The sequence below is a fragment of the Macaca fascicularis genome, chromosome 9 (assembly GCF_037993035.2).
Source record: "Macaca fascicularis isolate 582-1 chromosome 9, T2T-MFA8v1.1".
Taxonomy (NCBI): domain Eukaryota; kingdom Metazoa; phylum Chordata; class Mammalia; order Primates; family Cercopithecidae; genus Macaca; species Macaca fascicularis.
The window spans coordinates 111,512,801-111,525,336 of NC_088383.1; the positions used below are offsets into that span (position 1 = coordinate 111,512,801).

Sequence of the window (12,536 nt, forward strand, 5' to 3'; positions counted from 1 at the left end):
ATCAGTCCTGCCACTCCCCACAACGTTCCCTTAGACAATATAAGGTTCTCATGCTTTTATTTGGGTCTATAAGACTAATAAACATCTCCTAGCACCTCACACTCTAACGAAAAGGAAATGTTAACACACGTACGCGACAGGACATATTCCTACAACATAGGAAAACAATTTAAATTGCATAAAATTAGCTTTAAGGAAAAAACCTGTACATTGTTGTTGCTTTTTGGGTTTTCTTTTTTTCTGCATAGGTGTAAACTTTATAACAGGCTAACATTGATCCGAGGATTGGCAATTGGAACTACTGTTATAGGTAATCTTTTGGTCATTAAAACATCATCTAAGGGTTTCAGGAACTGCTGTAGTATCTCTTTAATTTTCATGAGGAGCTAGAATTGGCATTGACGGTTGAGAAAGTGGAGGTGAAGAGAGGTTATGTGTCACTGCTTTCAAATGAGCCCAGTGCATTTTTTTCTTTGGATTATGTTCTTCCCCAGCCCCCTTCAAATTGCAGGAACCTTTTTGTCAATAGCCCTAGAAAATATTAGATTTATTATAATCTATTAATATTAACGCCCCATGGATTAATGAATCAATCCATTGTCAGATTTATGTTTAAATCCTAGTTAGCAGCGCGTCAGCAAAACAGTAACAAATCCTTTGTTGGCGCACTTCTTGGTGCTTTCGTGGGACCCTAGCACCTCAGAGGGTGCTCAGCATCTCTAAACTTGGGTTCCTCCTAACACTAGGGGGAGACCAAGAGCCTTGGGACACTCCCAACACGGGGGGGGGAGGGGCCTATTGTCAAGTCACGCCGTCTCTGCCTGTGACTAGCACAGACACTAGCCAATGGGTGCTTGGATAGGGCGCGCCGGCGCCCCGCCTTCCTGAGCGCCCCGCCGCCCCGAGGCACCCTCTGGCAGACTCCGCGGCGGCGACAGCCTGGGCGGACAGTGCGCCGTGCGCAGGCGCGGAGCTGGACCTCGCTGCAGCCCCCATCGCCTCGGGGAGTCTCACCCACCGAGTCCGCCCGCTGGCCCGTCAGTGCTCTCCCCCTCGTTTGCCCTCTCCAGTTCTCCCAGGGCCTGCCCTACGCGCCCCGATGGCGGAGCTGCGGCCTAGCGGCGCCCCCGGCCCCACCGCACCCCCGGCCCCTGGCCCGACTGCCCCTCCAGCCTTCGCTTCGCTCTTTCCCCCGGGACTGCACGCCATCTACGGAGAGTGCCGCCGCCTTTACCCTGACCAGCCGAACCCGCTCCAGGTTACCGCTATCGTCAAGTACTGGTATGCTCTGGGCCGCGGGGAGACGGACAGGCGCGGGCTGGGAAGGGTTAAAGCGCCGAGGGCGAAGTAATTTGTGGGAGGCTGGGAGGAGGGGTAGAGAACGGTTAAAGCACTTGGAAGGAGGGCTTCCTGCTGCGAGGGAAGGAGTTAAGGCTCAAGTTGGGAATGGGGACAAAGGGGTTAACGGAGCCTGTGGGTAGTGAAGGGTTAACCGGGTTTAGGAGAATAGAGTGAGGACTAGGGGTGTGTGTAGGAGCAGAGAGGGGAACGGCATGAGCGAGGGAACTGTAAACGTGGTGAAAAGAGGGGGCGCCTGTAGGGGGTCATTAGTGGGCGAGGGGAAGCCAAGCGGGGGCGGCAGAAGTGGGATGGGAGAGGCGAGGCGGAGCCTGGGGAGCATTTGAGAGGGTTTTGGAGGAGCGAGGCCGGAGAAGCTCAGAGGGCAAGAGACTGCATAGGATGGCGGGCGGGGGGCGGTTCGGGGGGCCCGGGGCTCTCCTGTTGGAGGTAGGAGGGCCAAAGATGAGGGCCTGGTGCTTGTGGAGAGATGAGGAGGAGGTCTCCTTTTGATACCTTCCCGATGAACTCAGACGTCGTATCAGGGTAAAGCTTTTGCTTTTGAAGTTTGACGGAGCAGCTCTTCCTGATAAACTTCTTGCTTACTCTGCACTGTTCTCTTTCTCCGTGCAGAGCTTCCTCCTAGCTCTGCAGCGGCTTTGCTTTAGGACATTAGGTAGAGAGAACCATGGTTTGGTTTAGGATTGAAAGGGACCACAGCTTCCCACCTCCATTTGGAAATAAATGATGGAGACCCTGGGACTCCAGCAGGGAGGAATTGTGAAGTGGGACATAAAGAGGAGCTTCTTGACCATGGCCTGCAGTTTCTCCGGGGAGCTGAGAGTAACCCTCAAGTAGCTTTAGGGTAGGAATGGTCTTTTCTAATTTCCCGTTCCTGTTTGCAACCTGTTTCTTCCTGCAGCATTTGGGCAAAACAGATGTTCTGGGGACTCTGGAAAAGAACCTGTCCTCATGGTCTTGCTGGACCAAAAACAGATACTGGTTGAAACTGTCCAGGACTACATTCATGCAGGCATTGTGTTAGATGATCTTCAGTGAGTCCTGAAAGATGTTCGGCAGCTGCTTGGGGTGTAGCCAAAGGGTAGACCTGAAGGGGCAAGTGGACATCTTTGCTGGTTACCTCTCCTTTTAGAACTGAGTCTCCCTCTTGGTGAAAACCTGTTACTTCCCCTGGACATGGATTTCAGTAGGCTGTGCAGGGCTGAGGCCAGCTGCCTGTGTCAACGGGAGGATGCCAAGAGGCCAACAGCGTGGAGGGCCTGGGGACCAGCCACCTGCTGTCTAGGAAGGGTTGTAGGGAACAGCCTCCTCTGTTGGAGTAGCCAGGAGGAGGTAGAACTGGTGTCACAGTCCTCTCTGGCTGGCAAACAGTTCTCTGGTTGAGAGGAGTTGTTGAAGAGTGCTTCTGAGTGGAAAGCAGCTCTTGCTAGCTTAATGACCCATTCTCATTGTGCCTTTATATTTAACTATTTGTTGTGATGAACTTGTTGTCATGTGTCATGAGAAAGGTAGGCCTGGGCTGGGCACGGTGGCTCATGCCTATATTCCCACCACTTTGGGAGGCCTTGAGGATCCTTTGAGGCCAGGAGTTCGAGAGCAGTTTAGGCAACATAGCCAGACCTTGTCTCTGTTATTTGAAAAACAAAAAAGGAAGTGGGCCTGGCTCTGCCATGCTGTTTGTTCAGGCCTCATTTGAGTGTGAGGAGAAATCCCTACATAGATTCAGGCAACTATTTTTATGTCACACAAGTAGCCATAAAGGATAGAATTGCATGTTAAAGGTATGATAGTGTTTGCAAAGGACTAAGGGCAATTTTTTTTTCCCTTCCTGCTGCAAGCTTGTTAACAGCCGTATCTTCAGAGATGGGCCAACATGTGATAATGAAGAAAAGGGATTGTACAGCACTTTGTGAAAGCCTTGCCTAGATGCAGAAAAATATAAAGAGAAACAGCACAGTGACTGGTACTTTCTCTTTTTTGTTTGAGACAGAGTTTTGTTCTGTCACCCAGGCTGGAATGCAGTAGCATGATCTTGGCTCACTGCAACCTCTGTCTCCTGGTTTCAAGCGATTCTCATGCCTCAGCCTCCCAAGTAGCTGGTATTACAGGCGCACACCACCATGCCCAGCTAATTTTTGTATTTTTAGTACAGGCAGGGTTTCACCATATTGGCCAGGCTGGTCTCAAACTCCTGACCTTGAGTGATCCACCCACCTCGGCCTCCCAAAGTGCTGGGATTACAGGCATGAGTCAGTGCGCCCAGCCGTCAATGACTGGTACTTTCTAAGATGCGGAGGGGTTTGCAAAAATAAGATCCTGAAATTCATTTATATTCCTCACATTTGGGATCCCACGAGGTTTCTAGCAGGATGACTGACCCAGACTGTCTGGGTCTGTCTGTGGCCCAGGGTAGCTTGGGATTCATTTTGCAATAGCAGGGTGGCTCTGTGGCTAGTGATCCCTGAGTAGTGGGGACTACTAACTGAAAGCTTTCTAACTGAAAGCTGAGACTTTGGTGAGCAAGGATCAAAGCAGAGAGTCAGAACCTGTACTCATGGCCCACTTCAGTCCTGCAACTGCCCTGCCGAGAGAAGTTGGGTGTTGAAGGAATTAAGTTGAGGGATGCCCTGGGACCTTGGATAACATCATTTGCTAAGTGTAAAATATGATTTTTTCCCACATACTCATCTGGCCTCTGGGTAGTAGAACAGAATACTCTGCTTGGGGACAGGGTTAATTTTGTCTGACTCTTGGTAGTTCCTTGCAGTTGTAGTTTTAAGGTTAAGCTTCTCTCCTTGATGTGACACCTTGTGGGAGACCTGGTGAGAAAGAGGGCTTCAGGGATGCTGCAGATGGAGCAGAGAATGGTGAACGCAGTTTTGCAGCTCGGTGCAGGATGGACCTAGGCTGTAGCAGGGCAGGTTTAGAAATTTACAGCAGGAAGCTGGAGCAGGTTTGGGGCCTGTAGTGGCTCCCATCTGCTCTGGAGTTCTGTAGCTCTAATGGGGTCTTTCCAGGGATCTCTACTCTTTTCTTTCTTCCTTTGCCCCACAAACTTTTCTAAATCCAACCGGTCGTAGTAGTCAAATGATTTGTTGAAATCAGAGTTAAGGCAGACATGGAGAATTGTCCATCTTCCTCAGTTGAGATGCTAAGCTATTTGTAGCAACTTTCTTAGAAGTTCTATAAATAACTTAGCATTTCCTAGCAGAGAATAGGGATTTCTACAAAGGCAAATAATATCCTGGTAAAAGAGGATGAAACAAGACCTACTGGTTTTAAATAGTGTTTAAATTGCCTGGTGTTGGCAACATTGACTGGGATCACTTGTAACGTGTCTTTTATTTGGTTGTTAGCTTTCCGCCAGCATGCTATCCTGGTTGAAAAGTGTACTCCATTGATGTCCCAGGGGCAGGTGAAGCTTTTGCAGTCTATGGAGTGGTCAGATGTTTGTGGCAGCTCAAGTGCCGTGTTTGTGGGCTAAATGCAGACTTCCTTCCACTGGTTTCTATTTGGTCTATTTCTCTAGCTACCAAAATTTCTTATCCATTCTAAAGGATAACAGGAATTTTTTTTTTTTTTTTTTGACGCAGTCTCTCTCTGTCGCCCAGGCTGGAGTGCAGTGGCGTGATCTCGGCTCCCTGAAACCTCTGCCTCTGGTGTTCAAGCGATTCTCCTGCCTCAGCCTCCCAAATAGCTGGGATTACAGGCACCTGCCACCACGCCCGGCTAATTTTTTGTATCTTTAGTAGAGATGGGGTTTCACCATATTGGCCAGGCTGGTCTCAAACTGGTCTCAAACTCCTGACCTCAAGTGATCCACCCACTTCGGCCTCCCAAAGTGCAGGATTACACGTGTGAGCCACCATGCCCAGCCAAAACAGGATTTTTTTTTTTTAAAGCACTAATTACTAAAGGGAACTCTTATTCTATTATATTCTCGGAGTGAGACAATAACTGAATCTCTTCTGCAGCTCCTTCTCAGTTGAATGGTGGGGGAAATTTAATGTGGTCCTGAGAGGCCCCAAATCATTTACCGTCCCAGCTCTACCTTTGAGGTGGCAGTCTCTCCTGGGATCCTTTTCTGGGTGCAGATGCTCACAGGGCGCAGTTTGACTCCTGCTACAGTTCTCTGTGCAGAACTGAGTTAAGCCTAAGTTTGGCCTTTGTCACTTGCAGTGATAAGAGACCAGCTTTGGTCTATGTGGTGCAGGCTGGTGTCTGCACGGACTAGAGGCTTCGGGTTTGTTTAGAACAAACTGTAATTAACAAGGGCACAATATAGTCTTTCAGGAATTAGCTGTCTAAGAGGCTGGAGTGGAGCAGAGCCTCTGCTTCCAGGAACAATGCCCATTGGGGATGCTCAGGATGGTCTTTCAACAGAGGCCAATTGATTGACTGATACACCTCTTGCCTTGAAGCTTGCATGTATACAAGCACCACAGAAGAGAGATAATCCCTGCCAGTCTCACTTGGGATCAGTAATTTGAAACAGGAGAAAGCAAAATGGGCAACCACCCAGTCTGTTTTATGTCTAAAAGAGGTCTAGTCTTTCAGGGGTAGGAGAAGGGAGCTTCTTATGCTTGCAGAGTTGGGCAGCCTTAGCTGTCCATCTCTTGGTCTCATCCTGAAGAGATGTGGCCTCTCTTTAGTTACCTTTCACACAGGTTCCTCCAGGATGGGGCCTTTAGGTTTACAAAGTAGAGCGCATTAGCTTGACGTTGTCTGATTTCCAGGCTCACACTGACACCCCTGTGTTTTGTTTTTTGCAGGTTGGGTGGCCCAGACCCCTTGGACTATGTTAGCATGTACAGGAATGTGGGGAGCCCTTCTGCTAACATCCCTGAGCACTGGCACTACATCAGCTTCGGCCTGAGTGATCTCTATGGCGACAACAGAGTCCATGAGTGAGTGTGTGCCACCTGTTCTTTATCCAGAGCCTTATTCCTGAGGTTTTCCTGAGCAGGGGTGACAATGTCATAGTGCTGTGAGCTTGGTACTTGTCAGTGGAACCTCTGCATTTCTGCCCTCTGACTATGTCTGCTCATGCCAGGGTGGTCATTGTTAACAGCTGATTCCTGCTTACCTGGTTCAGGAAAGTCTTGATGAGCAGGAGTTCCCAAATCAGGTGTTTCTAAGCTTGCCCTGGAGTTTGGGCTTATAGGACGGGAAGGGTAGCATGGTTATGACTCAGAACTTGGGCAGATGCTTCTGTGTCTACTTGCTTTTATTCCCCTATCTTATTATGAAACATTGTAAACATAAAGCAAAGTTGAAAGGATTTTATAGTGAACACTCATATACCCACAACCCAGATTCTACTGTTGATTTTATACTTGCTTTATCACAAATCTGTCCCTCTCTCATCCCTTTATCTATCTTACCTACTTCCTTTTAACCTGTATTTATTTTTTTTATCCTAGTCTGCTTCCATTTGTTGCCCTGTATGCTTTTTTTTTTTTTTTTTTTTGGAGATAATTCTCACTCTGTCATCCAGGCTGGAGTGCAGTGGTATGATCGTGGCTCACTGCAGCCTTGACCTTCCTAGGCTCGGGTAATCCTCCAACCTCAGCCTCCCGAGTAGCTGGGATGACAGGCAAGTACCACCATGTCCAGCTACTTTTTGTAATTTTTTTGTAGAGACAGGGTTTCACCATGTTGCCCAGACTGGTCTCAAGCTCCTGGGCTCAAGCAGTTCTTCCACTTCGGCCTCCCAAAGTATCGGAATTATGGGTGTGAGCCACTGTGCCCAACTCAGAGTTCATACTCTTAATGAATGTATTCTCTTGCCTTTTGAGCAGTTATATCATGTACCCCAATAAGCTACCATCTATATTTAAAAAAATTTTTTTTTTGGCTGGGCACAGTGGCTCATGCCTATAATCCCAGCACTTTGGGAGGCTGAGGCAGGTGGCTCACTTGAGATCAAGAGTTCGAGACCAGCCTGGCCAACATGGTGAAATCCCATCTCTATTAAACATACAAAAAATTAGCCAGGCATGGTGGTATGTGTCTGTAATCCCAACTACCCCGGAGGCTGAGGCACAAGAATCACTTGAACCTGGGAGGCAGAGGTTGCAGTGAGCTGGGATTGTGCCACTGCACTCCAGCCTGGGCAACAGAGTGAAACTGTGTCTTAAAAAAATAATAATAAGGCTGGGCGTGGTGGCTGACACCTGTAATCATAGCACTTTGGCAGGCCGAGGCAGGCGAGTCACCTGAGGTCGGGAGTTCAAGACCAGCCTGACCAACATAGATAAACCCTGTCTCTACTAAAAATACAAAATTAACCAGGTGTGGTGGCACATGCCTGTAATCCCAGCTACTAGAGAGGCTGAGGCAGGAGAATTGCTTGAACCTGGGAGGTAGAGGTTGCAGTGAGCCGAGATTGCACCATTGTACTCTAGCCTGGGCAACAAGAGTGAAAATCCATCTCAAAAAATTATAATAATAATAAATAAATTTAAAAAATAAAATAAAAAATAAAGTTTTTTTCTGTTTATATTCTTTTGATGGACAGTTTCTTTAATTTAAATGTAATCGCTCTCTTTTTTTTTTTTTTTGAGACGGAGTCTCGCTCTGTCGCCCAGGCTGGAGTGCAGTGGCCGGATCTCAGCTCACTGCAAGCTCCGCCTCCCGGGTTTACGCCATTCTCCTGCCTCAGCCTCCCGAGTAGCTGGGACTACAGGCGCCCGCCACCGCGCTCGGCTAGTTTTTTGCATTTTTTTTTTAGTAGAGACGGGGTTTCACCGTGTTAGCCAGGATGGTCTCAATCTCCTGACCTCGTGATCCGCCCACCTCGGCCTCCCAAAGTGCTGGGATTACAGGTGTGAGCCACCGCGCCCGGCCTAAAGTAATCTTTCTATGTTCGTATTCTGTCAATTAAAAATAAAATAAGTGTAGTTTTCCCTCCCCCTCATTAGCTTGGTTAATCAAGAGCTGATTTTATTTGTATTGTCATATCCTCTTCTGGTTTTTGCCTTTTGTACTTTCTTGCCCCTTGTACCATGTCTGTTCTATCTTGGTGGTGGCTACTTAACCTGGGCAGGTTGAAAGAGTAGCAGGACTCCTCCTGTCCTGCCTTTTAGCATAGAGACCAATTCTGGAGATGATGATAGTATCATGAAGAAGATGATGATAGCCTTTTCCCCCTTTGTTTAGTACTTACTATCTTCCATGTCATTGTGTTAAATGCTTTACAATCTTATCAGGTTCTCATTATTTCTGTTTTATAGATAAGAAAAGTGAGTCTCTTGAGGGGTTAAATGAATTGCTCAAAGTTACAGATCTAGGGGTAAAAGAGCTGTGATTGAATTGGGCTGTTTGAGTACAAAATTTGAGCTTTTTTGTTTTGTTTTTTGAAACAGGGTCACGCTCTGTCACCCAGGCAGGAGTGTAGTGGCACAATCATGGCTCAGGGCAGCCTCAACCTCCTGGGCTCAAGCAATTCTCCCACCTCAACCTCCCAAGGAGCTGGGACTACAGGCATACACCACCACACCTGGCTAAGTTTTCAAATTTTCTGTAGAGTTAAGGTTTTACTATGTTGCCCAGGCTGGTCTCAGATGCCTGGGCTAAAGTGATCCTCCTGCCTCAGCCTCCCAAAGTGTTGGGATTACAGGCGTGAACCACTGCATTCAGCCTCAGAGTTTGAGCTTTTAACCACTGGGCTATTCCATCTCTCTGAACACCGGCCTAACCCAACTTCCTCATCTCTCTTGTTAAACTCAGAGGCCCAGGTTTCATCTCCTCACTGGTCACGTGTTGGTAACAATGTCTGCAGCTGCCTTTACAGCCTTCCAAATGGATTCATTGCAGTGTCAGCAGAAGGCTTTGGGAACAGGGAATTAATCTTGCCTGAATGGGGACCCAGCATTACAGTATTAATAATGGAGATAGAATAGCAAACAGATGTGGGGAGTAAAGGGACTATGCTGGACCTTAATTTATATTTTTAATAAGAACCTGCAGAGAGTATTTAGTGCAGCTAGCCTGTACCTTTTTGTTGACAGATTTATTTTGGTTAAAAGAATACCATTTCCTATGTGGCTTAAGGATTCTTCCAGTCTACCTGCTAGGTATAGGCCCAAGGCCCAAAATAACATGAAGAATGTGATTGAGCAAGCCTCATATTTCAGAAGGGGCAACCTCTTAATTTGAAATGGGACCTTATTCCTTATTGTTTTTTTCTGGTTTAATACTACCCTCTTACATGTGTTTCATTTCTACATGGTACAGCACTTTGTATTCATATGTCATTTATGACAAGAGTGAAACCTCTATTTGGGTTTTCTTTTTTTTTTGAGATGGAGACTTGCTCATCGCCCAGGCTGGAGTGCAGTGACGCGATCTTGGCTCACTGCAAGCTCCGCCTCCCGGGTTCACGCCATTCTCCTGTCTCAGCCTCCTGAGTAGCTGGGACTACAGGCGCCCACCACCGCGCCCGGCTAATTTTTTGTATTTTTAGCAGAGACGGGGTTTCATTGTGTTAGCCAGGATGGTCTCTATCTCCTGACCTCGTGATCCGCCCACCTCGGCCTCCCAAAGTGCTGGGATTACAGGCGTGAGCCACCGCGCCCGGCCTCTATTTGGGTTTTCATGTCACCAATCAAGCCTAGTATTTTCCAGTATTACATCCTGGCACTAGAAGGATATGGAAGGAATGTTCTCAGATATTTACCCAGTTCTGGTCTATGTTGCAAAAGTCAAGAGTACCTCTATAGGCTGGGCATGGTGCCTCACTCCTATAGTCCTAGCACTTTGGGAGGTCGAGGCAGGAGGATCGCTTGAGCCCAGGAAGTTCAACACCAGCCTGGGCAACATAGTGAGACCGCCCCATCTCTACAGAAAATACAGAAATTAGCCAGACATGGTGGTGTGCATCTGTAGCCTTAGCTACTTGGGGGGCTGAGGTGGGAGGATCACTGGAGCCTGGGAGTTCGAGGCTGCAGTGAGCCATGATTGCGCTACTGCACTCCAGTTCAGCTGACAGTGCGAGACCTTATCTCAAAAAGTAAATAAAGACAAATAATAAAACAGAAATAGATACCTTTATAATTGGCCTTGTACTGGGATGACTGGTTTCTTTTTGATCCTGTTAAGTTTTTTGAAGAAAAATGTGATTTTCCACACATTTCATAATGGTGGGACCTCTTTAAAATGACTTAATGAATCCTCGTTTAAATTAGTACTCAAAGCTGAAGTCAGAAAGACAAGTGTTGTGCCATCCAGCTTAAGTGCTAAGAGGTGCTAGGTGGGAATGATGGCAAATGGATATCTGGCAGCAATTCTTCTTCCACTGTCTGTGTCTTCTCTTCAGCAAGAAAGGAGCAAAAGCATTGGTTCATTTTTTCAGCACACATTCATCAAGCACCTACTTTGTATCAGACATAGAACATCATAATAGATGTCTTCGGGATAAAATAGCAAGACATAATTCTTGTCTGAAGGAGCTCATGTTCTAGAGGGGAGATAAACATAAAAAGATTGTTATCATATTGAGTAATAAATGCTACAGTCCATGGGTATAAAATATGATCTGGAAGCAGAGCAGAGGGAGTAACTTCTAATCAGGCTGCTGAATTGCTAGAGGCTGCAGGGAGGAGGTAAAGTTTGAGAGGAACCCTGTAGGAAGGGACCTGGGATGCCATCTGCAGCCTGACGCTATACGATACCAACAGCGCTTTTAGGAGTGAGAGGGACTTGAAAAACCTTCTAGCTCAGTATTTCGAAATCTTCTGGTGCCACATTCATAATTGTCACCACTTGTAGTATTATTTATTTCATGTTCTTTTTAAGTTATCCTCTCCTTTTTAAAACTGATATACATTTATTTTTATTTTTATTTTTGAGACGATCTGCCTCTGTTGCCCAGGCTGGAGGGCAGTGGCAAGGTCACAGCTCACTGCAGCCTCAATCACCCTGGCTCAAGTGATCCTCTTACCTCAGCCTCCCAGGTAGCTGGGACCACAGGCATGCAGCACCACACCTGGCTAATTTTTTGTTGTTGTTGTTGACACGAGGTCTCGCTATGTTGCCCCGGCTGGTCTGGAACTACTGGACTCAAGCAGTCCTCCCTCCTTGGCCTCTCAAAGTGCTGGGATTATAGGCAAGAGCCACTGCTCCTGGCAACAGCGTTTATTAAATGCCTGTTGTGTACCTCCTATTATGATCTTTCCTTCTCCTTAAAACCTGTTGAGGGTAGGGACAGGCAGAAGTGAGGGGTCCTCTGCATTTCTTCTTGCTCCTGGCAGGCATGCTTCAGGGGTAGGAGGGGATGCCCACCCTGGTAACCCTAAAAGGGATGAAGAGTACAATGACTTAATAAGCCTTGGGATGGCCATTTTCATTCAAGTTCTTTCCTTATTCACATTCACTAAAGGAAACCAGGCAGTAAAGCACTTGTTTCGATCAAAAGATTCTTAAGCCATTTCTGAAGTTGGAGAGATAGAACAAATTCCAGGTCCAGGCAGCCACAGGAGAGAACAGAGTGCTTCTCTAGGAACCTCAAGGCTGTTCCCAACTGACCTGAGTAGAGAGACTGTCCTTTGGGACTCTTCCCTGGGACTTGGGAGGTGTCAGGCAGCTGAGCCTCAGCTGCCAAGTGCTGTCAGAGCTTGCAGGTCTGACCTTCCCCTTTATGGCCAGGCAGCTGTGGACTGGAATGTGGGGGGATCTATGTGGCTGTAGAAGTGGTTTCAGCATCACTCTCTGTGAGGATTTCTGGCTGCCCCTGATACCACTAACAGCTCTGGCTGGACAGAGCCTACAGGGCCCTAACCGAGGCTGGAAGGCTGGGTAGTTGGAGAGTGCATTTGAGAACTCAGGCAGACTTCCCTGGTGGGATTTTTCTCAGGGCAGGTCATCTGCTGTACATGTTGGGCTGGTTCCAAAGACAGCCTTCGTGTGGAGTTAGCCCAAAAGCATAGGTCGTGCCCATGCCCCACCACCATGGGAGATCTAGGCTCTGTCCCACAAATGCGACTTCTTGGTGTTCATGTCCAGTGGAGTTTGGAGCAGTTCTGCACCCCCCTTGGGGGCTGGAACTGCCGCTGACTGGCTTTCTGGGGCTGCCTCCACCTGGTTGGTGGAGAGCCTCCCTTTCCCTCGTGTTCTTAGCTGGGCTCTGTACCCGTATGAGTTATTTATTAAAACACTGGATACAGATTAACTTTTCC

At 47.6% G+C, this 12,536-nt stretch overlaps 1 protein-coding gene across 4 annotated transcripts in view; it reads left to right on the top strand.

Annotated features, from left to right (window-relative positions):
* Positions 1-908: 908 nt before the first annotated feature.
* SUFU (SUFU negative regulator of hedgehog signaling) overlaps positions 909-12,536 on the top strand; it is a 132,898-nt gene continuing 121,270 nt past the window's right edge. For all 4 annotated transcript variants that reach the window (XM_005566312.4, XM_005566314.4, XM_045362197.2 and 1 more), the window contains exons 1-2: positions 909-1,281; positions 6,132-6,266. In XM_005566312.4, coding sequence (XP_005566369.1) covers positions 1,100-1,281; positions 6,132-6,266 — 317 coding nt within the window. In that variant the 5' untranslated portion in view covers positions 909-1,099. The remainder of the gene's footprint in view (positions 1,282-6,131; positions 6,267-12,536) is intronic.